We start from the raw sequence: 27,824 nt of genomic DNA, 5'->3' as shown, positions 1-27,824 counted from the left end.
TCTATTTTTATGAAAAATATCTTTTTCGACATAGAACACCCCGTAGAAATATTGTCCCCTAATTTCGGGACACCCTGTACATATTTATTACTCAATTTTAATATCAGACATAAGTAAGTAATTTTGTCATCTAGTGTGTTTTTGTTTAATTAACTAGATTATATTTTGCAAAGGTGTAAAAACAACATAAAGTTTAATCTCTGCCTAAAACATGGTGTCGAATACGGGACCCTCCTTAACAATCAAGATTCATCTGCATTTTGCATGTGTCATAAAAATATCTCGTAAAGTCAGCAGGGTAAGTTCGTACATAAAATTTTTAATACAACGAACATGTAAATAAGTCTGCCCCACATTCGCTGAAACCTTATCTGAAATAATTTCTGCGGTTTGATTACGATTTTCCCGCAAGTATTCGACCCATTAATTAGCTGTTGAAGATAAGCCCGAGAATTAGTTGCTCTTAAGTGGGTGTAGTGAATGGGTCAGAAATTATGGAAAAGTGTCACCATATAGTAGGTTGAATTTTTACTAAAGTTACTTTTCTGGAAATATTTTTCATTTGCAATTTAGATACAGGATGTTAGCTAGTGTTGTACGTGTTTTAATAAGATTTCAGTTTTGCGCGAGTTAAATTGTATGCATAATTATTGTATGAATTCTGTTTAAAATTTATTTTCTTAACAAATCACCCTGTATAAGTATATTTTGTCATTCAACAAAGCTGATTGTTCAAAGCAGATGGAACTACAGTTAGATTCCAGCTGACTGATTGTTTCAAATTATATTCGCAAAAACAATTTATTGGCACCCTATATATTCAGAAAATTTAAATTTCATCCCTGTCTTAATTATAGAATATACTTAAAGTAAAAAAAATAGCGAAATACGATTAGCCGTTTATGGAAAAATAATTTTGATGGCGGATTTTCTCTAATTTTTGCAAAAAATAGTCCCACATTTGGCGGTGGCGTTAAATGGCAAAGTAAATGGGACATGCGCGATGTGCTTTAAGAAAGCTATGGGCGATGACATGTCCTTAAGCAGAACACGCTGTTTGTTGATTTTACAGCAAAATGTTTTGCGTTTTCGGAAATTTGTTTAATACAAAAACTAATATGTTTTCATGTATCAGTGGTATGTTTATTCAATAGAGCGCATAACAACTAGACAGTCAAATATAAATTCCGGTTAAATTCAAGGTCCTCTGCAATCCATAAAATAAGCTGAATTTAAATTCCATTATTTGCACGGCTTTATTAAAAACAGAATCGGGAGCTATAGGATATACAGGATGATTCACAAATGATGACCAAAAATGAAACTTCGTATTCTTTGATGAATTTTAAGAAGAATATTTCCTATAAAGGTTTTATCTAGGACACTTCGTTAAAAAGATACAGGGTGTTAAATAGGTTAAAATTCACCAAAGAATACGAGGTTTCATTTTTGGTCGCCATTTGTGAATCACCCTGTATAATGTCAAATTTAATTAAACTGAAACGGTTACCCAATTACACATTAAAAGTTTTATACAGTTTCATGATTCTGTACTTGTGGATTTTTATTTCTACTCATCTAGGAATGTAATTCTTTAATTGACCGAAACGTCACATTTCCAGCACGGAGGCCTGCACGACGCCGTGCGGAGCGGCTGCCTGGAAGCCGTGTGCCTGATGCTGGGGAACGGCGCCGACGTCAACGCCAAAGACGGTAGCGGAAACACACCCCTGCTGCTGGCCGTGTGCATCAGGCAGGAAGAGATTTACAACGCCATTGTAAAACGCTTAATTGAAAGCGGGGCAGATGTCAACGCTTACAACAAAGGTAATTAACTGACAATGGCGCCGCCATCGCCGCGAAAAGGGAAACCGGAACGAATTCCCGCAGACCCAGATAGGGAGAAGTGTTCGAAAGTGTCGAAAAATTTATTAGGCGTGGCCTGTTTCCTCACTATTTACTGTTTGAAACGCCTAAAGAGGTTGACGACTATTTAATACTGACTTTCACTTATTTTTTGTAACACAGGCATTCCAAAACTGAGTACGAATTAGAATTACGTCATTAGGTCAGGATTTTATTCTAACCTCAAGTAATAGGTCGAAATAATAAAAAATGGTGGTTATGTCTAATGAAAAGCTATGTAGCTAACTTTAGAAGAATCAACCGTATAATAAGTTAATGAGAATGGATATTCAAGTAGTCTAAATATGTATATAGGTTAGAATTCTAATTTAACCTTGAAAACTTGCGCGAAAGCAATGCGCGAATTCAATGGTTCAAATTGTATGAAAATAAAGCATTCTTCTAGTAGATTTTTTAAAGTATTTACATAAATTTAATACCAGATTTGATCAATCGAATAATGACCACTTTGTAACCTCAAAAATGGCAGGTAATCGTTTTTTGCGTGCATTGAATTGCCTGAGCTTAATGACTGTATGAAATGATGGAAGGGAATAAGTAAAATATTAAACGCATATGTTGCAAAGCTTGCATTCGATTCTTTGAGAATTTACATTAGAATTTGAATCTAGCCTCAAAAAATTGCATGAACCTCTTCCAAATGGGAACCAGCAAGTCCCACAGGCCCAAAACCTTTGACAGACGAGCAAAGAGAGCTAGACGCTATAAAACTTAAACTATAAGTTTTCTAACCCAACTAACCGACGGACAGAACGTGAGATTAACTAGCCCCCAGTTAATTGCATTCCTTTGAGGTTAGGTTGAAATTGAGACATGTGTTTTGTATTGCGAATTTCGTCATAAATTAATTCCTGGAATCGCTTCATAAATCTGCTGGACAAGTGTAATGACTCATATTCACGAAGTTCTTCACAAATTAAAACATGCTTTACATTAAAACATTTTCGTGAATTTCTTCATAAAGTTCAGAACCAACAAAAATATTGAACTCAAATTATATTTACCTTAGCACATTTTTTAAAGTCATACTTAAACATGCTAAATACGATAACAATATTTTTTCATGTTATATAATTAAAAATAACTACTTTCAACTTATTCAAGAAAATATATTCGTGGATAAATTCTCAACGTAAAACTGCTATAATGCATATCCTAAAGGAATAGAATTCATGAATAGAGTTCGGGGTTTTCGTCGGCTAGTCATAGGCGTGTTTGTCGTAAACAAATACATAAACAGGTAGGTAAAAATAAAAATAAATATTTTTGCGTACCTACTTCATCAGCGAAAAGTTGTTTTTACCCTTTGGTGCGTTCGACATTATTTGAATATTAAAACACGTATACGCAAGTCAAACGCGAATCCAATAATTGCCGTTATTACCAGTTTCTACATGGCACTGCAGCGAAAGGCCGACGCAACGGCTATGGTCATCCGACCGAGTCACGAACTCTGTTCATGAACAATGTTATTTCGGTACCATTGCTATATTATTATTATTATTATTATTATTATTCAATATGTATCACAGTTTTTTATACTATAATCCATTACTTTGTTATTGATGAACCATTTTAGTATATACGTATTTGTACTCATTAACGCACATCACATACCTGACAGACATATTGTTTTTTCACAAAAAGGAAACAAGAACTAAAAATTAAATTACTTCACTAATTTGTTCATTAAATATTTTGTTAGAAACTTAAACAATTCCGTAATGAAAACTAAGGTGGAACTGACGATAATTTATTTTAAACTATCACTTTTCTGTTTGCTACAAAAGAAATACGACAAAAAAGCGAACGACTCGTTGTCTACGACAACAACTATTTCCATCTTTTTACACATTGGACGATTAGAGAAAATTTCAATTAATTAGTTTTTATTATTATTAATTTTAATGACCGTTTTGTAGTTTCAACGGACAGAAAGTTTGAATAAAGAGACAACAGCCGATTATATCCAATTTAAGTACTTAACAGTTCTTAACATTTTTTAAATACTTTTTACAATTGAATCGGGTAGATTTATTTTTCAGCGATATTTCGAAAATGCAGTAAAATGTTCCCGAACCTTATTCAAGCCTTAGCGCTATATTTTCGCAACAACCATTCATCAACTGCAGACGTTTTGACGCTGGAGACGTTATGAAAAAGCAGCAACAGGTCTTCGGAAAGCGCTCTGGTATTACCCGAACGTAAAAAGTTCCTCCCAGTTCTTATGCTTATCTAGTCCAGTATTTATTTTATCTACTCTAAATCTACTTGGATTTGGCAATGTCTCCCAGTATCAAGAATTGAAGTCTGGAGAAGTTTTTAACTCGAAGATGTAAAATTAAGTTAAGAATTTTGAAAATTAACTACAAAAGCAGCTTTAACTCAGTTCTATTCAAAATTAATTCACTAATAATAAAATTAAACAAACAATGATGTGTAGTGCTCACGGCACAGTTGTTCAGTGGTTGTTTATGTAGAGCCAGCCTACGTGAGGGAATAGTGCAGACATAATAAAGTTGTTATGAGAGGGTTCGAGATTCAAGATATGAATGTAAGTAAGGTGGTGAAAGAGAGCACCAGGTCTCCCTTGTGCCATATAGTCTGGAACTTGGAGGACCATTTTAACTCTCCAGATAGTAAATTCAGTAAAATGTTTTTGTAGATTTATAAATACTTTTTTTAAACAACGAGCTCGTCGAATTAGAAAATTACACACATATAAACACGTCCTGTCATTGCCTGTGATTTATATATTAAAATTTCAATTGTAGAAATTCTCAATTAAGACTTACCTCCTACTAAAATATCCGTTGGTGTGTGCGCGAATAAACATACCAAACTGGCAATCGAAACAGTAACAATGAATTAATGAACATGTTGAAAATATATGAAATCAAAACTATTTCTAAATCGGCATGTATCAATTTAATCGTATCAATGTGTCAAACAAAAAGATATTCTATAAAAAACATATTTTATTTGCAGAATATACCGGGTGAGTCGGGAGATTCGCACCAAACTTCAGGAATGTGTTCTACATATCAAAATAATAAGATAAACTCAAATGCGATTTTCATTAATAATAATATCTTAATAAATTTAATTTATTCGATTTATTCGATTAATCAGAGCGTTTTTTGATTAAACGTTCAAAAACATTATGATTGAACTCTAAACACTCTCTGCTTCGTCTACGGAGGGCGTCTATACCTCTCCTGATTTCTGCATGTCTTTCTTTGATAAGTGCTGCATTATTGTTGGTATGTCGAAGTGCCTCCCGAGTGTTCAATCGCAACTTTATACATTTCGTTTTTGAACCAGCCCACTGTGGGCCAGACGATCCGAAATCTTGACCAAAAATTAAGTATGGAATTTGAACAAAAGTAACTATTTATCTTTTTGTAAACACTTCAGAGTGTTCCGATTCTTATATATACAGGGTGTCCCGCATAAGAACCGACACAGGGCAGGTGATTTAGGGGTGTCCAAAATATTGTAATTTAACCAAACTTAAGTTGCACCCCTAAGGAGTTATTGGCCCCCAAAGTGGGGGCCTAAAAAAATTAATATCTCTGCAACACTTTACCGCAGAAGAACCAAATTTGGTACATAATTTAGGTTTATTACTTACTGGTCTTCTTTGACTATGATTTAAAGTTAATTAAAGCACTGCAAGGTGTTCATTATTGATTACTCACCCCTAAAATTGTACCGAACTTTTTTTTCATTGGCCGAATTGAAAAATAATAATATTAGTTCACAGCAGAATTTAATTTTAATTTTTTTCACTTTTGTTAAATTTTAAAAAACTTTATAGTTTTCAAGAAAAACCGTATTAACTGAAATAGGATTTTAACAGTGTTTATTAGAAAATAATCGAAAAGTCAGTAGTTAGGCTTAACTGAATTTGAATATAATTGCATTAAAGTAAATAGTATATATTGAATTATGTAAACGGTAGGAAATGTAGAAGTATAAGGTTGTTCATTGATTCGAAGATATAAATACTTAATTATTCAAAACATCTCCAACAAACATAAATAGTAGTATATAGAATCCACGATCTCCTGGCGAATAACGATGTTGAACTTTAATAAAACGCATGAATGGTAAAATGTGATCGAATTCTTATAATATTGATATCTACCTTTTTTTTATTAGTTAATGTAAATGTAAATTTAGCAAATAAACATTTGTATAGACATCATAATGGACGCAGTATTTTCGGCGGCACCACTAACCGCGCAAACTGAAGACCCTGGAAACTACCATTATTGTAGGCAAATCAAAGGCGTTTTAATACAATGATAAATTATTTTTTTAATACAACTATAACTGCAACTATTAATTTCTGAATGTAGACATTATATTCGTAATTTGCAACCTTGAAAACCTCCCGAGTAAGCATTTATAGTCAAGTCTGTCATCGTGCCTAAATTTTCGCCGCAATATTTAATCCGCCATTTTGCATTTTTTAATTTTGACCACAAATTCGTAATCAGCGACCTCGAAAACCCCCAAGTAAGACTTTATAGACCAATCGCTTGATATTCGAATTTTGGCCAAGATTTCGAATCGCTTGGTCCATAAACAACAATCTAGTACTATGAGGTCTAGAGATCTTGGAGGTCAACTAACAGGACCACCGCGGCCAATCCCACGCCCTGGAAATCTCTCGTTCAAATATAGTTTGACCAGTAAAATGTGCAGGCGCTCCATCGTGCTGGTAGTATATTCACATTCTCATGTTTATAGGAACATGCCCTTTGTAAAAAAATGTAAGTAGTGATCCCCTGTGAGTTGATTCTCCAAAACGAAAGGGCCAATTAAGTAACTATCGATCATATCACACCACACGTTTACGGAAAACCTATACTGAATATTACTTTCAAGTGTTGCGTGAGGATTTTCGTCTGACCATACATGGGAGTTCCGAGAATTAGTTATGCCATTACGGGTGAATGTTGCTTCAGCCGTAAAAAGTATGCGGGATACAACAAAATGATTATTATTGATCCATCGACAAAACACGATACGCCTAGCATAATCTTTCGGTTGTACTCTCTGTACGTGGTACGGATATAAGCCTTACTCGTAGAAGGTTTTCATTACTTTTTTTTTGTGGAATGCCCAATTGAGTAGCAATTCTTCGTGAGCTGGTAGCTGCATCATCTACTACTAGACCCAGAATATTGTCCACTTCTTCTAAACCTTCTCGATGAGATCGTTCAGATGCACTGGAAAGCTTTCCGGTTTCGCACAGTGATGTTAACAGCAGCATTAGCATTCCCATTACAAAAACCATAAACAAACACCATATTTGCATACTCTAAATTTGAATAAGTTCTTTGCATTTTGTAACACTTTGATCGTACAAACGTGTAATCAAATGCTAAATAATTGCATTTCGCTATAACTTGAAAACAAATGAAAATCGTATAGCAACATTTTAGTTTATTCCATTAACAACAAAATTTTTTTCATGTGATCCACTCTCAAACGTAGTTAATGACTGACATTTTTTGACATACGAAATACGGTAAAAAAAGTAAACAACTGAAACATCTATTTTTGTATTATGAACAGACCACGCATTATGTTTCCGAGGCAAACAATCCTGTCTGCCATTTTTGACAGATAAGATATTATAAATAGAAGCATTGTAAATAGACGCAGTGTTATATTTTCAGAGTAAACAATTCTTCGGTAATTAGTCCGGTAATTGATCCTGGCGAGAGGGGCCGTCGTCGTTTTAAAGCCGCCGGAGATTTCCATTAAACCCTTGAACCTTGGCGTGACGTACAAAAAGGCGCGCGCCAAGTTTACGCTCAATTTTCGCCCAAACAATGCCGCCGAACATAAAGGAAGTCCCACCGTGGCTCGGAGGTGCCGACGTACATCTTGCCGCAGTCACTTGGCTTTGTTTTATAGGGAACTAATTCTTCACGTCTTAATTGAATTTGGCGTTTGCCTAATGAAGTAATCAAGTAGGCTAGGAGGTCAATATAGCCGGCGATTGGGGATTTATCTCATGGCTGCTGCCATAGGTTTTATAATCATTCGTAGGTGTCCCATTTTAAAGGAAACTTTTTCAAAAATTTACAGTAACTGAATTATTCAAAAAATTACTATTCAATTACTATTTTTTTACTATTTTATTTTACATTTTTATTCAATTACATTAAGTAGTCGAATTGCGCACCATCTTTTTCAATGTAGCTTTGAAGTCTTTCAGACAGGTGCTAGGTGATATGTAATAATAATAAGGTGATGTTAATACAAGAATTTCCAATATGCTGTCTCATATCCTCTTGTGTGTGTTGCGATAGATCACGCTTTGAAGATATGCCCAAAGCAAATCAAGTGGGGTAATATCTCGGGAACTTGCTGGTCATGAAATGGAACCAACTTTGCCAATGCAATGATGTGAAAATACTCCATTTAAACAAATTTCGAACTACATGTGTGATTAAAGTTATTTTGTAAGAAATGACCGTTAAGAAATCTTCCAAAAAAATGTGGTATAATAAAATGTTTACCAGAATGGTAAATCGACATAAAAGTCACTCATTGGTATTGAAAAATCGACTACAAACATCAGTGGAGTTTAAATATCTGGTCATTTCTTTGGTCGAATATTTTCAGCAATAAATAAATAACTGAAATTTTTATTACATTTATCACTAATGATTTTAGACTCTTGATTTATTAAGACTTAAATGAATAACCTCGTTTTTCGTTTTTCGTTCCCTTTCGTTTTTTAGTTGGTAAGCATATTGCAATGTTACTGAATAATGCTTTCATTAATACTTCTTTATTACGAAGGTATAATTAAAGGAAATATTATTTCACCAAAACACGTTTATCGGTTTACGTAATATTATTTACCTATGGGATGCAGGGGCTTTTACTCGCCTGTCTGTTTTAATGAAGCAGGAATATTGAAGGAATATAAAATAAAACCTCTACATTATTTAGTGTTCTGCAAACAATTCGATATGCAACTGGGCAGCTTTGCATCGTTAGCTAGTCTGTTTGCTGCAGCGAGGGCTAAAATATTTTCTCTGTTCAACTTTTTACAATGAGATTATTATTTATCAATCCCAACTTTTTGTACTTGATTTTCCCGTGTATCAAGAATTCGTATACTTATTTCCTTAAGTTAGTAGTAGAAATATATTTTTCAAGACATCTTTTGTTATAACCTCGAAGGTTCCTCTTTTATAATTCAGTCTCAGAAAATCACCATTTTCTAATAAGTATTTCCACCTGTAGTGTACTTAGAGTCAAGGATAAGAACTGAAATCAATATCAGGGCGGATCTAGAGGCTCTGGATTCTTGTCCGTCCCCACAGAGCCTAACACGGGAACAACAAGAGCAGGTCAAATATTCCTAATGAAAGCTAAAAAAGGGCATTGTAAGTCTGTATCTGCGATACGGTTATACCACGCCGTAACAACTTGAAAAACTATCCTACTCTAAAACAGAAACATAATAATTTACGGTGTGTCATTTTGGCCATAGCTACCTTGGCCAACTAACTTCAAATGTCACATCCAGTTTGCATTGCATCATTTGCGATGAGGGTTTTGATGTGACTAAAAAAGCTAAGATTTAAAAAGTTGTTTACTTCAGCGAAATGTACCTAACTACAAGTTTTATTTTCCATTACTCCAGAGGCAATAACAGAATCCGTTCTGAATATTTTTAATGTAACTCTTGCAATATCCCGGCATTCTTCAGAAAGGAATTTAATTACATTAAATATTTAAACTGGGTTTAATTTGATTAAACTTAAATCTAATTTTCAGTGTGTATCTTCTACAGAATTTCAAATCAATTATATGAAAACAAAAAAACCGGCCAATAATATCTAAAATTATAGATTTATTTCACATATTTTTAAATGTCTTCCAATTTAAGTTTCTGTTGTGTTGTGAAAATCAAAAAGTTCTTAAAAATTGCAATTTTATGTTCATTTTCTAACTGGTATTATAAAATACACTTTCAGTCCATTTATTTAAACCAATATCCATCCAAAATTGTAAGTTCACAAAAACTGTTATTATTTTTTTTCACATAACTTGAAAATCCTTTATACAGTGTGTTCTACCTAAGAGGGATTTTTCTGTAACTCTGCAACTGTAAAATTTATAAAAAAATTAAATAAAAGTTGTCTGGAATCATGTGGGTCAATTTTATTTATTTGCTAAAAGCGAAAAAATACCTTGTGGAATACAAACACTTAAAATCTAATGTTTTTTTATTAAAACTATTGGATCAAATGACCACCATTTCTAATAACGTATAATTCAGCAAAAAAATATTAAACTTGCTGAACATTTCTCTTTTGACTATCAAGTTAGAATCTGGGATTATTGTTATTTAGGGAGCATCAAATTACATACATGAAGTCGATGAGAATCTACTGCTTCCAATTTGAAAAATAAGTAAAATCATTAATCAAACAAAAAATTTTTTTTACTGAATTATGTGTTATTGAAAATTATCACTATTTTTAATAATCTTCGTGAAAAACATTCAATATGAATATTATGTACTTAACAAACATTATTTCGTCCAAGAAAGGCGTGGAGATGGCTAATAAATAATAACTTTAATTAATAATTACGAAAAAACTATTAGAGGTAAATAGATCGACCTTAAAACTGCCCTTACTTTTGTGACAATAAGAACTAAGGCTGTTTGGTTATCCGCAAAAAATTATAGGCATGTTTGCTTAAATTTTTTTTCCTTCTGAGTAATTACTTTGATTGTCATGTCAAAAAGTGGCTTTTACACAGGAACTAGTATATCAAATTCCATTTAAATTGGTCAACGTGATTTACAGATCTAAATTTAGTTAAATCGTTTTGGTCTTGGTTTAAAATGTATATCCATGTACACAGAATAGTTCCAACCTGTTCAGGATTTCACGTATGAACTTTATTTTAATTTTAAAAGTCCTTACCAATTTTTTAGAACCACAAAAGCAAACAAAACACTGACGAAACGTTGCTCTACATTTTTCTGCGGTTCTCTTTATGACTGTAAAGCTGCAACGTATATTTTTTTGCGGGCGAAATGCTTTATGATTTAACAGCCTGGAAACTCCATTACAAGAAATTTAACGAATTTAACTGCATTACCGTCATTATTCCACGTTGTTATGGTTGAAGTTTAAAAACGCCGTGAGCTACAAAAAAAAAATCGTTGCCCGGCCATGAAAGCACCGTTTAATATCAGCTTATTACCGAAGTGGGAAAACTTTTTTCAGGAGCTAATATCCATGCTCGTAACGGCAGCATAAACTCTGGCAAAGTATATGGGATTCCATCATTAGCGCGAAAGTTTTTAATCTGTTTCAGGATTGACCCCTTTGTACAATGCCGTTTTCTACAAGAGGCAGGAGTCGGTAAGGATGCTTCTCCAGGAGGGGGCCTGGCTGGCGCCGACTTTCAGGAACGAGCTCCACCTGCTGGCCGAATTAGGTAATAAAGTTTTTAATATCTATCAAGAAACAGCTCCAGAGATTTGTTTTATCAAAAAAGTCTTCGACCAAAAAAAAGCACAAAAATAATGTTAAAAATTAAATTTCCCAACATTAACATTACCATTAACATTTCTAACATTACCATTAACATTAACACTATTTTAGCTGTAACGTATAGTAAATGGTCCTGGCAAATGTTAAGTAGGCAGCAATATATGTCGTTCTTTTCCTAGCACAAATGTAATACCACTCTTTCATATAAAATTTTCAATCTACTCTTAAGTAGACCTTTCTTCAAAGCATAATTTAAAAGCTATCGCGAAGATACAAACTGTTTTTTCAGCTGCCTGGTATATATTTCAGATTACTGATTCATGACTTTTTTAGGCGGAAGCAACATCCTGGAGATAATCCTCAGCGACAAAAGGTGCACCCCCGACACCGTCAATCTCCCCGACGAGAAGGGGTGGACACCCCTTCACCTCGCCGCTCAGTACTACCACCGAAACTGTTTGAAAATGCTGATAAAACACGGCGGGGATTTAACAGTGGTGAACTCCGAAGACGACAGCGTGATTGATATTATTTTTCGTGAAATTATAAAGCCTGAAAGGATAATAAAGGAGTTGCTGGACGAGCAGATATTAATGAAGCGGACGGATAAGTACAAGCATTATTACACTATTGGTAAGTACTGAATTGTATATAGTATTTATTTATTTAATGTAATTCATTCAAGGGAACGATACCAAGAATAAATAAATATAAAATAATAAAAAAAAAAACAAATGTACAAACAAAATATAAAATATGTTGAAAAATACAGTTGTTAATGAATAAAATTACAGCAAAATATATGTGCAATCATCGTGCATGAATAAATAATGAAACAATAATAGAAAAACAGAAGACAATTCATTAAGTATGTCATAAAAAAGAGAAAACGTAATTATAAATTTTGACAAACAAAAAAACATGAATACACACAGATGATTTGAATTATGAGAACACAAAAATCTTTTAATTACTCCCAAAAATACGTCCAGCATGTTCTCAAAATTAACAAACAACAATACGTAAGTATAATGTGAACAATATTGTGGTTAATTTTATATGAGAAAATTACAGAGTACATAATTCTTCTAATAAGGATGTAAACCACAAAAGGAAAATGTCTTTAAAATACGTATTTTATTATCAACTCCCGCATTTTTTTTTCACTTAAATTTTTATAAGCCCCTGAATGCAGCCAGTAATATTTACAGAAGAAGTTAATTTGGTACCACAATATCGTCGAAATCCTTTACACAACCAGTCTACCCAACTATATCAAAAGCGAATATAATTAGTTTTGAAGGAAAAAGGCATCGCCCTAAATTTAGAAACATTTGAAGGTATTAGATTATTGACACACCTTACGCTGAGAAAGTGTAAACTGTGCTAAAGTTTGATTGAATAATTTCCAAGATGGTTGTCGCGTCTTTGGTCTAGACGTTTCGAAAAACGTACTACACTTTTCTTCATAAGGAACTCTAAAACACTGCTGAAGTTCCACAATCAGTTACAGGAAAAGTGAATACTATAAATTATTGGCGATATCATTAATGAAAAGAATAATAAGCAGTGGGCCAAGTATCTAACCCTGTACATGCCTAATATTTGATTTGGATTTGGAACCATGGTACTGTACAAATTGAAGAAGTGTATAAGTGATTTACTGATGCCAAAATATTCAAACTTGCAGGCCAGTATACTCTGATCCAATTTATCTAACGCTTTGGAGAAATCTGTGTTGTTCACCCCACTTGGATCTTTAATGTAAAGTAAGTAATAAATTGGGCAACACAAATAATTTCAAATACACAAAATAGCAATATAGATTATCAAAAATTATAAATTATATTATCAACAATTTGACCTGCATAAAAGACTTTTCTGAAATATTCGACAATACAAAAATTCAATAATTCTCCAAGTTAAATCAATAAATAGTGACAGATCATCCTTCTAAGATGCTCGATTTATTTCTATTTGATTTTTTTAATGCAATGTGTTAAAAATAAGGAAATACTTTGGATGACAGTATTAAACATAAATTACAAAGTAGTATAATTTTTACAAGCATATTCATTCATATTATTCTTCATTTATTTTTGTTCAGCCTCTTAAGCTCTTCTATTAATTCTAGGCTTTTTTCTGTATTCATTTTTTTTTTATTATTCATACTGTATTAATATTTTCCTTGATGTTTTTCATTTCTCCACTGCTAGTATGAACTCTACATATATTTATTCCTTGTGTTATGTTAATGCTATTGTCCAATTTAAATAAACATCAACTTTTATTTCATTATTTCCCTTCAATAATATTTTTCAATTCCTTCGCCTCTTGGATATTCATACATCAGTAAGTGTTTTTGTATATGAGTATTTGCTAAAGTAAATTATATACCACTAAAAATTCTAATAATTACGTACTTGGAGACTATCTATTCGTGACCTTATTACACCAAGTCAAATCCCATCGGTAGCCGGACCTCATAAAATATTTAATATTCCTGGCAACATTCTGTAATTCTCGGTTCTTCCTTTTATTGCTTATAAAATGTAACAACCACCTCCTGAATTAATAAATTAGTAGAGAGGGATCAGAAGATAAGAGTTGTCTCATTTGATATTTATACGTCTGTAACAGTTTCCTTTAGTGAACAACTCGTAAAATTCATCCGAAACATACTAACGATTCATGTTGTTTCAGTAAAGAAATACAGTACGGGGCGTTCGTATGTTCAATACGTGATATTTCAAAACCAGAGCTATCTGTTGGTCGCACTATGAACGATATTTAACTGTGGTTCATTTTCTGTTGTTTTTATTGTTTTTCGTACTGCGGTGACTCCGTAAATTGTCGAGTCGTAGTTTAGAGTCGTGTTTTGTCGAGGGGTAAACCGCTCCCTGAATTCTGTACAAAAACTTCTCTATACTTCGTCAAACTCGGACCTTCTCTAGACTGCTTCGTAATTCCTCCACATAAATGTTTAACATTCTCCGCATTTTTCTATAAAAGATAATACTGCGCATGCGTTTACCGTTCATGCATGCGCAGTTTGGTTTCAACTTCCCGACTTCCTCCAAACTTCCTCCAGACTTTCTCTACTTCCTTGGAATTCCTAAAAACTTCCCCGACTTCCTTCGGAATTCCTTTCAACTTCCTCAACTTCCGTATAACTTCCTCCAACTTCTTCCCGACTTCCTGGGGACATGTACAAAAACTTTCTCAGCGGTTTACCCCTCGTGTTATGTTTTGTTTATGTTATATTGGCAATCGATTTTGTTTGTTGTGAATATCACATGAAATTAATTATAAGGCAGCACTCTCACAAGTTTAATCATTCGTTGACGTTTTAGTGTCTCAGATACTGGCAGTGTTATTCCTCGCTTTAAATGGAGAATTGTTGCATCTATGTTTCGAGGTGTTGTCCAACATTTCTATTTGACATGGAAAGACTGGACCACATTGTCGACTTGCTTGGTTGCCTGAAAGGAATTCTTTAGGCTTTTATTTGTGGAGTCATATGAAAAAATTGGTATTCCAGTGAAATTTAACACAAAGAACAGCAAATTAATAGTAGAGTTAATAACGACTAAGTGTTTTCATTGGGAAAAACTGTCATTGAATATCCCCTAATGTCCGGTGTCTCGATCAGCGAACATTCCTTTCCACGGACTTATCTCGACGCAACAAAGGGTCAGAGTTCTTAAGTAATTTTCCCGGATTTGCTCTTCTCGAGCCCAGGAGATTATATTTCAATTATTTGTGTCAATAGCACCGCTTTGTTCATCTCTGTTTGCCTCTCTCCCGGTTCATTCTTTAATTTCAGTTTTAATTAAATTTATTCCGCCAGACCAATGCGACAGCACGTTATTACTGCTCAGAATTAAATAAAAATAGAGGTTTAATTAAATGTATTCCTCGGATTTTCCCGGATGACCCTTCAAAGGTATCTTTCCCGTATCAGTATCATTTTTGCCACGACATTCAAAACAAGTAAAGAGATAAGTAAAAATTTTCTCGACTCACGTTGATACTCCAGCAAGTTAGATGAATAATTATAGTAAAATTTTTCATTCGTTTGCGCTTCGAAATTTTATTACCATCTTCAGAATAAATAAATGCTAGTTTTGGAATCTACATAGAGCTGAACCAAAATTACATTTAACTGAAAGTCTTAGTAACCATAGCAATATAGTTTAATTACTGCAGCAAGAAATTTTTGTTATTGTTGAGAGCCACAGTTAGATAAATAACTTCTGACTTGCGACTATTGACTGGCCATCAGGAATCCTGTTTTAGCTGCTGCAATTGAATTGTTTTTCTGACAGTCCCCTTATGTATGTAACTTGTTCATAAAAACAAATTCATTGTAGAGGCTGAAACTTTTTGTCACTGTTACAGAACGACATGCTACTTTTCATTTCAATATCTCTATGTCTCATCTTAATATCCATGAAAAGCTTAGCTTCTTTATAAATTGTTTAAGAAAAAAAGAACGGCAAGGCATTAGCATTCATAATGGCTGTTCATTATTATACATTCCTATTATTATTTGGGGCGTTACAAGGAAACATTTGAACAGCGCTCCCTCGTGCAGCCCTGGGACCAAAGGCTTGATTTATCGATGTTGTCGTGGCTCCAAAATTAGCTCGCCAAAAGGCTCATTTTTAAAGCCAGGGCCGGGCATATTAAAAAAGTCAGCTATCAGGAAAAACAGATTAGAGCTAATAAGTTTTATCTGCAGTGAAATGTAGCAGTCGTGGAATCAAGAAAATATGCCGTTTGCGGGAAAAGCAAAGAAAAGTGCTACGTAGCGGCTGAGGGAAAATATAGTTTATTTCAGTGGAAGATGCAAGAATTGAAACTACGTATTACAGAAAATAGCAATTCTATATATAAAGAAAATTACAAAGCTCGTAACCGTATTGGACTTCCTAGTATTTGAGAGGAAATTTCTTACGCGTAAATGTCAAAACTTTACACGCCTATGATTAAATAGTTTACATTACGCGATGTTTCTATTTTTTCTTATTTTCATTGTATTAGCAGATAATCATTGCTAGAGTCGATCTCTTGACAACTTAAGGTTGCCAACAAAAATAATGTTAACAAACTGTTACAGAAGGCAATATAAATACTAAAAACCATAACGGCCCGAGATTTGAACCGTGAGGAACTCGAAAAGTGACTAAAAAGCTGATAAACATTGTAAGCCATATGTTGTTGTATGTCTTGCAAGTATGACTGGACTAATTTTAGTAGGGATCACTAAAACCAATGTAATTAACTTTTCTAATTGAAATGTTATGGGCAATGCGGTAGAGAAATCGATGTGTACTATATCAGCTTGCCCATGTTCATCAATTACACTGGACTGGGTAAAGCAAACACGACTTAAAAAGTAGTAAACTTCTTCTTCATAGACGTTGTCGATAAAGAGATATGGAACGATCCGTTAAAGACCAAATTTCGGTATAAGACATATCAAAGAGCTTAGCAAAGTTACATATTGTGGTAATATTATGTCTAAAGTTAGAGATTAATGTAGTTTCCCCAGATTTCAAAATCGGGCATACCTACCTTACCAACTTTCCAGAAAGTAAGATTTGTGGATCTCTGCCGTAAGTTAAATATTATCAGTACCTTGAGAATACACATATTACGTCCTTGCAGTTTTTTATCAAAAAGTTTGGCATTCGATCATGACCAGAAATAAAGATCTATCTAACGAATGGAAATATTTGTATTCCTTTTCAAATATTCTAAAGAATAAAATAAGATCTCTCGTATGTCTTAATGCAACTATATTTTGACTTTTAAGGAAGTTGTCACCACAAAGCTCGCTAAGCGGGACATTATTAAGAAACCGGGGGAGAGATATCGCACAGCATGTAAGCGTTCCATCTGTTTCTTTCCAGATTTCACTGTTCTGGCCCCTAAAAAATGCAGGAGACAAATGGAAGTCATTTCTAATGTTCTGGTTGTCGCGTCCGAAGACGAGAAAACGGAAGTCCTACAACATCCAGTTATTGGTAAGAGATCAATATAGCCATAGGGAGTAAAAGTAAGATGTATCTTTTACAACACTGAATGCTATAGTGTTACGTAGTTTTAAATAAATTAAACAGCTTGAGGCTTCTTTTAAATTCAACGGTAACCATAAGCTGTGTGTACATTGTAGACGTCTGTTAACAAAAGTCTTAACATTCAAGATAATATTTGTTAATGTTCATAAGTGAATATAATTTTTTAACTTGATTTGCATTACAGTTTTCTTGACAATTGGGTTCAATGAACGTGTCATTAGGGTTAGTCTATTTATACCTAATGGTAGAAATGACCTGCCTTAATAAAAATGTAAATCTGTGATTTCATACATTTTTCACTTCGTTCCGAGATACAGATATTACAGTTTCCGCAAAACCAATATAATTCAAATTTTGTGCAGGATATGATTTAAAAAGTAAGATTTCAATATTATCATGTGTGCTATGATGTATGTACTAGTTATCGGTTACCTTTGCGGATTTCTCAAATTGCGTTGTGAAAATTGTAAATTTTTTTATGATTTTCATTTTCGCCGCTGAACAAGCTCATACATAGCGCATACACACTTGGGAACTGCGGTATGCATTCTTGTTAAATTTAAATAATTATATTAAAAAAACAAGTTTCCACATCACCCATAAGCGTCTCCTTTAGAGTATAATCTTACATAAACGAAAATTTAGTTCTTTTAAATAAGAGGAATTATAAAACAATACCTAACAAATAATCTAACAGAAAACTCAAACAGTAATAAATAAACAATGATAATTAAAATGCACAAAAATAAGTAAGTATCTGATTTTTATAGCATATGACATACACGAAATCTTATGGCTAATCTTAGAGCGTTTGTACCAGGATTCTCTTCTACTTCGTTTATTTCTAGTTCCAAGTTTCTCACTCTTTGTTCCCGTCAAACATTTTCTTATTGACGTTCAAAACTCCTATAATCTGTAGATTACTGAACCAATCGTACAAACATTTTCTTATTTGGTACTTGTTGGTCGAGATAACCCATCTAATAACTATTTTCAACAGCATCTTTTTTTATGATGAAAAGTAGGTTCTAACCACAACAGTATATAATTAACAAAACAGGTGCGTGGATGTTATTTCAATCAAGGTCAAGCAAGAAGCAGACTCAATTCGAATGTTTGTTTTGCAAATAATGTAAACTTGCATTACTAAGGACATTAAATACATTATAAATGGACATAACAGTTTTAAATAATGTTTTGGAAATGTTCTGCATTTATAATTGACAATTATTAATATGGAAAAAAATTTATGGTCCTTCCTCTTGAGATAAATCCTTTAATTATGACAATATGACAATGTTATATGAGGTGAAGGTTAATATATTTTTTTATTAGGCAGCACTTCTACGCCACTGCAATTTTCGCAAAATAGCAGAATTTACTGAAAGATAAATTGCATAGAAAAGGTACTCTTATATCTGTTCCTTGTGTTGTGTGTATAGCATGAAGGTTTATAAAAGCACATTTTGCTATTTATTCGAAAACAGGGAGTTTTCGAATAAATCGGAAAAAGATAAGAGTACCTTTTCTCTGCATTTTACTCTGCTCCTTACCCTGAACTACAATTTTTGCAAAAACTTCAGTGATATACAAATACTGTTAAAAAAAAATTTGCGATACCCCCGACTCCTCAGGTGATAACCTGCACCAAATTTGAATAGATTTGGTCAACCCGTTTGGGGATATAAAGAAAAACAGATTTTTTTCGAGAAAGCTAATATTCTGTTTCTCGGAAAGCAACAAACTAAATCCCAGTCAAGCCCATTAAAGCGTTTTATTTATTCTTAATACTACAGCTCAGCTTTGTTGCATAAAATTACTCTCTTGCACAAAACATCACTATAAGCAGATTACAACTATACTTTTTTTTTCTGTGAAACAAACTATTTTCGCAGAGTTGTACCTTCTGCTGAAATGGTCAAGGATTTCCTACTTTTTCTACTTATGGATTAGTATCTACGCCGTATTTGCCGTGTTCATGGGGTTTTATGCTACTCTCATCCTTCATAATTATCATGTGCTGCACGTTATGAAAACTACGGTGAAGTACATCTTGATACTGACGTCGTCGGGACTGTTAGGTCACGCTATTCTGCAGGTTCGTATTTTATATGTTAAGGTTAACGATTCGTGTTATTAGGTTAAGATAAAATATGACCATATACGTGTAATGTAAAGAGAAGTGTTTATTTAACATGTCAAATAAAAATTTTAGATTAAATTCAGGGGTAAAAGGGTATAGCTGACTTGATGAGATTAATTGCATTGTTCCTTGACGGATACTGTTTATGGTTCAATAGGAAACATAATTTTTTTAAAGTGGCCAATTTCCTTAAATATAAATATGAATAACATTCCCAAGTATTTGGAAAGGAAAGACATGTTTCCGAATGTATCAAATTTGCACCATTCACATACGGCATTTGTTCACGTTTGACAAGTATTTGCCAAACGACTACATCATCTGAAGCCAGTATGTAACAATATGTTCGGAAGTTCTTATATTCGATAAACCAGGAAACGATATCTTTTTCCCTTTTCCATAAATTTGTAAAAAAGATTTTCTAGTTTTATTGGGAAGCATTTTGTTAAATGTTATTTTGTTAAAACTGTTGTAAGCATTTACTAATTTTAAATCTGCACTAATCAGCTGAATGCGCTGTTGCCAGAATTCCTACATTTAAATACAAATATTTTTTAAATACCCATCTAAATAGTTTACATGTCGTAGCTCGTTATCAGATTGTATTTCTAGCAACCCGCAATTATTATTATTTCCCAGTACTTGCCTCACAAACTACTGCTTCCTCTTTGTTCCAGTGCGTTTTGATGAACAGAAACTATCTGCGGCGGTACGAACTCTGGATGAATTTAATTTGCACTTGCCTCTCATTGACTGTGGTCATAATAGCGGATCATACAGTGGATGACTCGAATGGAAACGGTAAGTGGTGCTCGTTCGATAGTCTCAGTTCCTAGTAGATAATCCATGCAATTTTGCGTTTTCCAAGCTGTAATAAAGCGGCTTTGCTGCTTCTAATTACTTCGAAACTATTACAGGTAATATTGGCAGTGGTCTAATTATAAGTTTTAGTATTATTAAACTAAAGAAGATGTGCATTGTTACTAATTTGGTACTTATGGTAGTGTAAAATGGACTATATTGGTATAAGATTAACAACTTACCTTAATTGTCCGAATGGCAGGCTCACAATTTGTTAAAATGCGGTTTGCTATGGTAGGGTATAGGACAGGATTACAAGGAAATCAACAAATAAGATCTGCTGTTATTACTCGCGGTTCCAGAGTACTAGTTGTTTCCTCAACAAACTGCTTTTTTGTTTCTTGTATATCAAAAAGGCCTAAACAGTGTCATTTTAATCAAAAAATGCAGTTACAAAATAATAGGACATACTTAATAACAATTTGTTGGGTTTGTGCAACTAGTTTCAATTGAATCCGATAAGCCACTTTGGAGTTACATAAAAAAATCTGTTTTTGGCAAAACACCTTTTTCACTCTGTGGAAACTCGGTAAACATTTGAAATACATCGGTCACTGTCCACTAACACTTAATTCTTCTGTTTGCAGCTCAACACTCTAATTTCTCAGGAGCTCCCACCTGGTTGCTGCACGCCACCAGCATCGCCGTGTTGCTGGCATGGATTGAATTAATGCTTCTAATTGGACGGCTCCCCAGTCTTGGATATTATGCACTCATGTTCTCTACCGTCTTGCAGAACGTCGTCAAGGTAATTCTATTAGAAGCCGTTTCGTAGAACGATAATTGCTTTTATGTCACCTGTTAAGCTTGGGCGATGAGCCGGGAAATGCGTCTGGGAATGGGCAGGTTTTATAATAGGTACGAGTCTGCAGAGAAAACTAATACCGTTTTCTACGAATGGTAAAAATTACCTTCATAGTTGCAGTCATCTTTGAGAAAGTAAAAATCAAGTTATAAGCTTTTTAAAAAAATGTTTTTATATAGTGTGTTCCATCTGAAAAATTCTAGAATTGACTCTCTAAGCAAAAAATAGAAAAAGAGCGTAGGTCTGCAAAAGTTTCAGTTTTGAAATACAAGGTGACAAAGTTTCATAAATTTTCCCAATTAGTTGTTTTTATTAATATTACATGGTTTTAAGACAATCCATTAATTATAAGTATACTGAAAACTTCCAAAAATACCTCAAGAACCAGTCTCGAAAATTTCAAAATAGTTTGAATTTCTTTAAATATCTCTGAATACTTGGAAATACCTTATGCTTTAATAACATCTAGATAGGCAACTTGAAATCTTTGTAAAATCTATGAATATGTTGAAATACATTCACAGAAATAGTTCGAATATTTCGAATCCTTTCGAGAAATACATTGCAATATCTAGAAATACTTCAAAAATCTTGAAATATTCCAAAAGCCATTAAATATTTTGAAATACTTGAACAACTTCAATTGATGGATTTAAAAAAAATCGAAATACGTAGAAATACATCCAAATATTTTAAATTCCTTCTGAAACTTTGATCTTCCCAAGTCTTTAATCTAAGACATCAGGTCATTGACCTTCGCCTTCCATAATTTACCTGAATTGTTATTAGTCTCTGACATTTTTTATCACTAGCTCATTGACCTTCAACTCCAAGTCACTCGCTTTTAACCCCAGGTCAGGGTCAGGAACTTTGAAGATCTGGCCATTGATATTGTCTTCTCTAGTTTTAGTCATTGACCATTAACTTAACCTTCGGTCTGGCAAATAACTTTTTTAAATTTTGGAACTACTTTGATATATTTTGTTTTTAAAGCAATTCTGATCCATATTAATATTTTCTGAAGCCACTTCGATGTGCTTTGACATGTTTTCTAGCCGTTTTTATTTGAAATATTCTAAATTTGAATTAACTAATTCTGATATGTTCTATAACGTCTATGAAAGATCATTTTCGCTCATCAAATTAAAATTTGCATTTCAAAAATAAAAAAATGGTCTTTCTGTCAACTTTGAAAAAAACATTTGGTCAACTTTAATGCTCATTAGCGGCTAAACGAAGAAACTTAGAATACGTTTAATTATATCTACTTATTTTGATTGCAGGAAATTATAGTGTAACAAAAGCCGGGACGCGTAGTAATTTATTTATTAGTTCTTAGAACGGATGGGCCAAAAAAGTAAAATATTTCAGTCAACACTAATTTATCGAAAAGTTAAGGGCTCTCAAGTAGGTTTAGCATCCTTTGGAGAAGGCCTTATAAAATTTAACAGTATTTTTGAACAAGTTCACTTATACAGTCGGGGCCACGTGTTGAGCATCTGGTATAAAGAGAAAAATCGATATTTTAAATAACGCGCGAAATGCATTCCAAAGAACGTAGGAATTCCAAGAATAAGTTGTTAGAAGTTGTTAGAAAAATAATAATAGATCAAATAGCTAGTTTTTAGGCGGATTTTCCAAGCTATAAGAATAAATTAAATGAGATTGACTAATCCGTCCCGTATTGCTACACGGAGTCACTAGAGAAAGGCTAGGGTTACTTGTAGGTCCAGTTAGTCACATAATTATTTATATAAATGTAAATTCAGTCCATTAAATAACTATTAACATGGCATAGTTATGCCAAAGCGTCCCGATAGAAGAACAGAAACGTCTGGACCCAAGAAATTGACGTGTCGAAGCGAGGTGTCGAATTAAGTTCCACATCGAGCAGTCTACTTAGCTTTAGAGTCTCGGGTTAATTTAATAATGGATAAAGTCATTCCAAATTTTGCTATGGATCATTAGTACACCCCGTATAAGAATTATTTTATTATCTTTATATGCAGAGCCTTCATAAATGTTTACAAGTCACGTGATCGGCGAACTTAGGCAACCAAACATTGCACGAATCATACTGGTAACGAAAATTCCTTAAATTATGGCGTCATCAATATTAACGACTCGTTTACAATGAACAGTGACAAATTGTTACGTCTATGCTCAAGATAATGCGATCGTTGATTTTTCAATAGGTTCTCGTGAAAAAATATAACATATAATTTTATTGCCAACATGAAGGAAATAAAATTACTGTTCCAAACAAAATTACTGATCACGTGGCTTGTAATCATTTATTAAGGCTTTGCATTTGCATTACAAAATTGGTCTTCATTTTGATACGTTACTGCGTTACAATCTATGACATTATTTGGTAACAATTTGGGATTATGTTTAAAGGAATTTTAAAGTAGTATAACACGTTCGAAGTGAAATAAAAAATCCGTACCGTAAATCTGTCACGAATAAAATCGCGATAAAGCTCCAATCTCTCCACCAAAATTTCATCTCAAAATTACCGCCGCTATAAAGGCCATTTTCAATTTCACACCCTTATGTCCTGCCACTTGCCTGACCCACAGTAAAAATAAAGCGGCGAATTCCCAGTTTCCCGCACGTCATCGCCAAATTTTAAACATCCCAGAACCGCCCATTAAACGGAGCAATATCAGCGCCCTTTCTCCATTTCTAGGTGCTGCTGGCCTTCCTGTGTCTGGTAATAGGCTTCGCCCTCAGTTTTTCCATTCAATTTCGCAGCTACGAGCAATTCTCCGACCCCTGGCGGGCGCTAGTTAAAACCACAGTTATGATGATGGGGGAGTTCGAATATGCGGACCTATTCGCAGATAGCCGAGGCGGCTCGTTACTGCCCCGCATCATCTTTCTCATGTTCATTATCCTGACCAGCATCGTGCTGATGAACCTCATGGTGGGCCTGGCGGTCAGCGATATCCAGGAATTGCAGCGCCGCGGCCGGGCGAGGAAGTTGGAGAAGCGCGCCGAGTTCCTCTGCCAGCTGGAGAAAGTGATATCGTCCAGGCAACTTAACTCCAAGTACATCCCGACGTTAATAAAGAGGGTCTTCGTGAGGAGGAGTTTCGTCGATGATAAGTACGAGCTGGAGACGTCGGCGGAATTCCATCGGACCCACCGCGTTCCCAGGAGGCTTATGGGTACGTATAAATGGCGTGGAAGCCGTTTTTTTGTTATGCCTACTCCCCTGGAATGAATCCAATAGGGTGATTCTCGCAGCCATACTACTGGAAATGTCAAAAAGTTACAGGGAAGAAAACAGGATCGGTTAACGTTTATTCTCCTGAAAACCTCACACTGAAAAAAGCATATAAATACAAAATAGGTACAAAAAACACACCACTATGTGTGGCATACTCTCGTGAGTGTATAGGGCAGGTCATAATAACCCTGACTTGTCATCAAAAAAATCCTAGTGCCCCTTATCGGAGTTACAGGACCCCAAAGGGGCACTCAGTGATTTACCTTTTCGGTTCTAACTTTTGAACCGGCGCGGCCACGTGTATTATTTACTGAAATTTTAATATTTTATGTAGGTATAAAGGCTCATAAAACCATACTATAGTAGATGTTTTACAATATCAGGGAAGTCAGGAACGGACTTGCTTGTATACTTTAGTCATTCCTCTTTAAAAGAGATACTCTACATTTGTTTCGATAAAATGAGCCGTTTTCGAAAAAATTAAGTTTCTGTGTAACACGTCATTGAAATAATAAATCAGAATACTGCAATAAAAGACCAGTCGTTTTTATGTCGTTAATAATATGTTATTGACAACACTTGTCAAAATTGTCTGATTGATTGAGTACACAATACTAGATAACAAATTCATATAGCGAATATGCTGACATGCATCGTCGTTTTCCCCACCGAAGAACCTTTGAAAGGGTTCATCGTAGCTTACAAGAAAGAGGTAAAAAGTCAAGTGAAATAAAAAAAATGCTAAAAGTAACTAATCTTTTGCTGATCCATTTTAGGAAGTTTTTTGCCGTATTGTAGTGGAAAAGGGCTACTAGGAAGAGCAAGGATCACTCAGTTAAAGGATTAAATTCTGGATGAGATATAAAAAATTGCAATGCTTTATGGAAAACCAACTCGCACTAACAGATATCTAAATTTTCGAGTCATCATATTGATATAAGACAGGTGTAATTAAACTTTTGTACGATAGAGCCAAATTGATTTCAAAGATGAAATTTATAATAATGAATTGGAATTTATAAAAATGTACTAATAAACAATCAATGCCCTGAGAAATTCGTTGAAACGGTTTTTAAATATATTGAAAGCGAAACAAATTATGCCACAAGGAAATTACACTCACAATAAAAATTCCGTGTATTCCTGTATTTCGAAAAAATTAAAGAGAATGGGTAACAACTTTAATATTGGAACTAAAATTACTTTATTAATACACAAATGAAAAGTAATAAAACAATTCTACAGGCACATGTATTTTATAAGCTAAAATAATACATGTAAGTTCAAAACAAGTGATAAAAAAGTTTTATTAAAATGGAAATTGATAGATAGCAACAAAAATACAAAAATTTAGTTATTTCAGAGGCGAAGAACGACATACAAGCTTTACTCCGTAACACAAAGGACAAGGTTGAATTCAATTTTTGAAAAGATTTGGAACATAAATCACACCCTTTAACTTTCTTTACAAGAATTTCCAAAATTTCTCAACCCAGTATACATATAATAATCATAGTTTTCAAATGAAAAATTTGGAACAGAATTAATGATTATTGATTACATTGGTATTCTGTAAAAAATCTAAGAAAATAAGGAAACAACAAATTTTATTGACGGCAATACATAAAAAGTAGGAAATTTTAGGAAGTTGTAAGTTTTGTAAAAATTTGTATGGACAGTATTTATATAAGAAATAGTTGTAATAATGTTAGTTAGTAAAGCAAAAGGGAGGTGCGACTTTTCCAAGGGTGATAATAAGACAGCAAGAATAATGGAAATTCTGGTTCTTCTAGTTTCGAAGAACTTTGACTTCATTTGAAATTAAAATAAAAACGAATTTGTTTGAGTTAACTTAATAACTTTAAAATAAAGTATAAAATGGTTGTCCTACGACCAATTCATCTACACACTTCTTTGGAACAACAAATATTTTCACACCCTAATAACGGGGAATATAGAAGGATTTTTTTCTTTTATAATTATAATTCCAAGGCGGTTTCACCGTGGCATACCATCCTGGGCCAGGGGAGAAAAGCGTAACTCTTTGCTGTATGCAATCTAATCACAGCCGAAAATTAACTAATGCTATCTCATTTGCTCTCTTCCAGATTCAATTACTGCTATAGCTAAGGGTCGAAAGCAACTGCAAGAAGAAAATTAATCACCAAGTTTGAGATACCCCGGGCCCGGCATTTTCCGGATCATTAATTTTAAATACATGTCTTTATTATAAATGAAATAGAATATAGCGTTTCGTTTTTTTGCGCGCGACAAAAAGTGAAATAAATCGAGGGATTGCCGGAAAGATTCGAAGGGTTTGCAAACTGAACGGACCCATGCCAAACTGCAGTGTCAGGGGAACAAATCAAGCTGGCAGAAGTATGGAGTTTTTTTTTTTTTTGATTTTTTGTCAGTCTGCACCTTGAGATGCGTCCTTGTCTTCCAGACTCAGTTTAAATCAATATTTCTCTCATTCCACGCTTCCTTGCGTTTAGAATTTAAATTTAATAATTCCTTTTTGGTCGACTCAATGAAAGTAAAATGCCTTGGTAATGCAAAGACAAGAGCTTTAAAGTCCAGAAGTTCTTTAAGAAGAGTACAGTTGAATCAATAGAAAAAATCAACAAGGCAGGATAAGTACAATATGTTACTGTGACGTTAAGACTGGAAAACTCATCGTCACTGTTAGTTTTCTTTAAAAAAGTGATTTTATGTACCCTTAGTTCTTAGTTTCTAGTTTTAGTAATTACTCATGTACAGGGTGTCTAGCGAAGAAATGCACAAACCTAAAGGGACCTCCTTCAGATAAAAATTAGCAAAAATGTTTCTAAAAAACTTCAAATTTAAAATAAATAAATATTTCTGGAACGCTTATCGACAGCTCTCAGAGATTGGTCTCGATTACTTGATTGTTGCGATCTTAAAAACTATAGGAGATACAGTCTTGGGAAGTTTTAAGTGATGGAACTTGTATGTTATTGTTATTATCCGTTTTTTATAATTCATTTATCAATTACCTACCTAGTTAATTCTACATTTGACGAAAAGGACCTGTACGGTGGAGCGCCCTGGCTCACATCCATTCCGCTTAAGCTTTCTCATAGTGGCGGAAAACCCAAATAAATCAAACAATTAATGGAAAGAAAATATATCTCACAAAGAATTATAATTCTAGCTACCTACGGTATATCTTTGTAAATGAGTACTCGAAATGGCA

The 27,824-nt window shown here is 33.8% G+C and overlaps 1 protein-coding gene across 1 annotated transcript; it reads left to right on the top strand.

Annotated features, from left to right (window-relative positions):
• The first annotated feature begins 470 nt into the window (after positions 1 to 470).
• On the top strand, positions 471 to 27,824 carry LOC108903251 (transient receptor potential channel pyrexia-like). The gene is made up of 10 exons (XM_018705352.1): positions 471 to 515; positions 1,623 to 1,827; positions 11,299 to 11,421; positions 11,811 to 12,110; positions 17,396 to 17,509; positions 19,459 to 19,661; positions 20,384 to 20,507; positions 21,155 to 21,315; positions 24,065 to 24,545; positions 26,716 to 27,824. Exons 1-10 carry the CDS (start codon positions 495 to 497, stop codon positions 26,766 to 26,768), a joined length of 1,785 nt encoding a protein of 594 aa, XP_018560868.1. The 5' UTR covers positions 471 to 494; the 3' UTR covers positions 26,769 to 27,824.

The sequence above is a fragment of the Anoplophora glabripennis genome, unplaced genomic scaffold (assembly GCF_000390285.2).
Source record: "Anoplophora glabripennis isolate ALB-LARVAE unplaced genomic scaffold, Agla_2.0 scaffold40, whole genome shotgun sequence".
NCBI classification, from domain to species: domain Eukaryota; kingdom Metazoa; phylum Arthropoda; class Insecta; order Coleoptera; family Cerambycidae; genus Anoplophora; species Anoplophora glabripennis.
This window is presented reverse-complemented; position numbering and strand designations above follow the sequence as displayed.

Excerpts from the sequence above, each read along its gene's own strand:
- LOC108903251 (XM_018705352.1), top strand. The coding sequence starts at position 495 with ATGGAAAAGTGTCACCATATA. Across the intron at positions 17,510-19,458 it reads CCTACAACATCCAGTTATTG|AGTTGTACCTTCTGCTGAAA; the intron begins GTAAGAGATCAA and ends CTATTTTCGCAG. Across the intron at positions 24,546-26,715 it reads CGTTCCCAGGAGGCTTATGG|ATTCAATTACTGCTATAGCT; the intron begins GTACGTATAAAT and ends GCTCTCTTCCAG.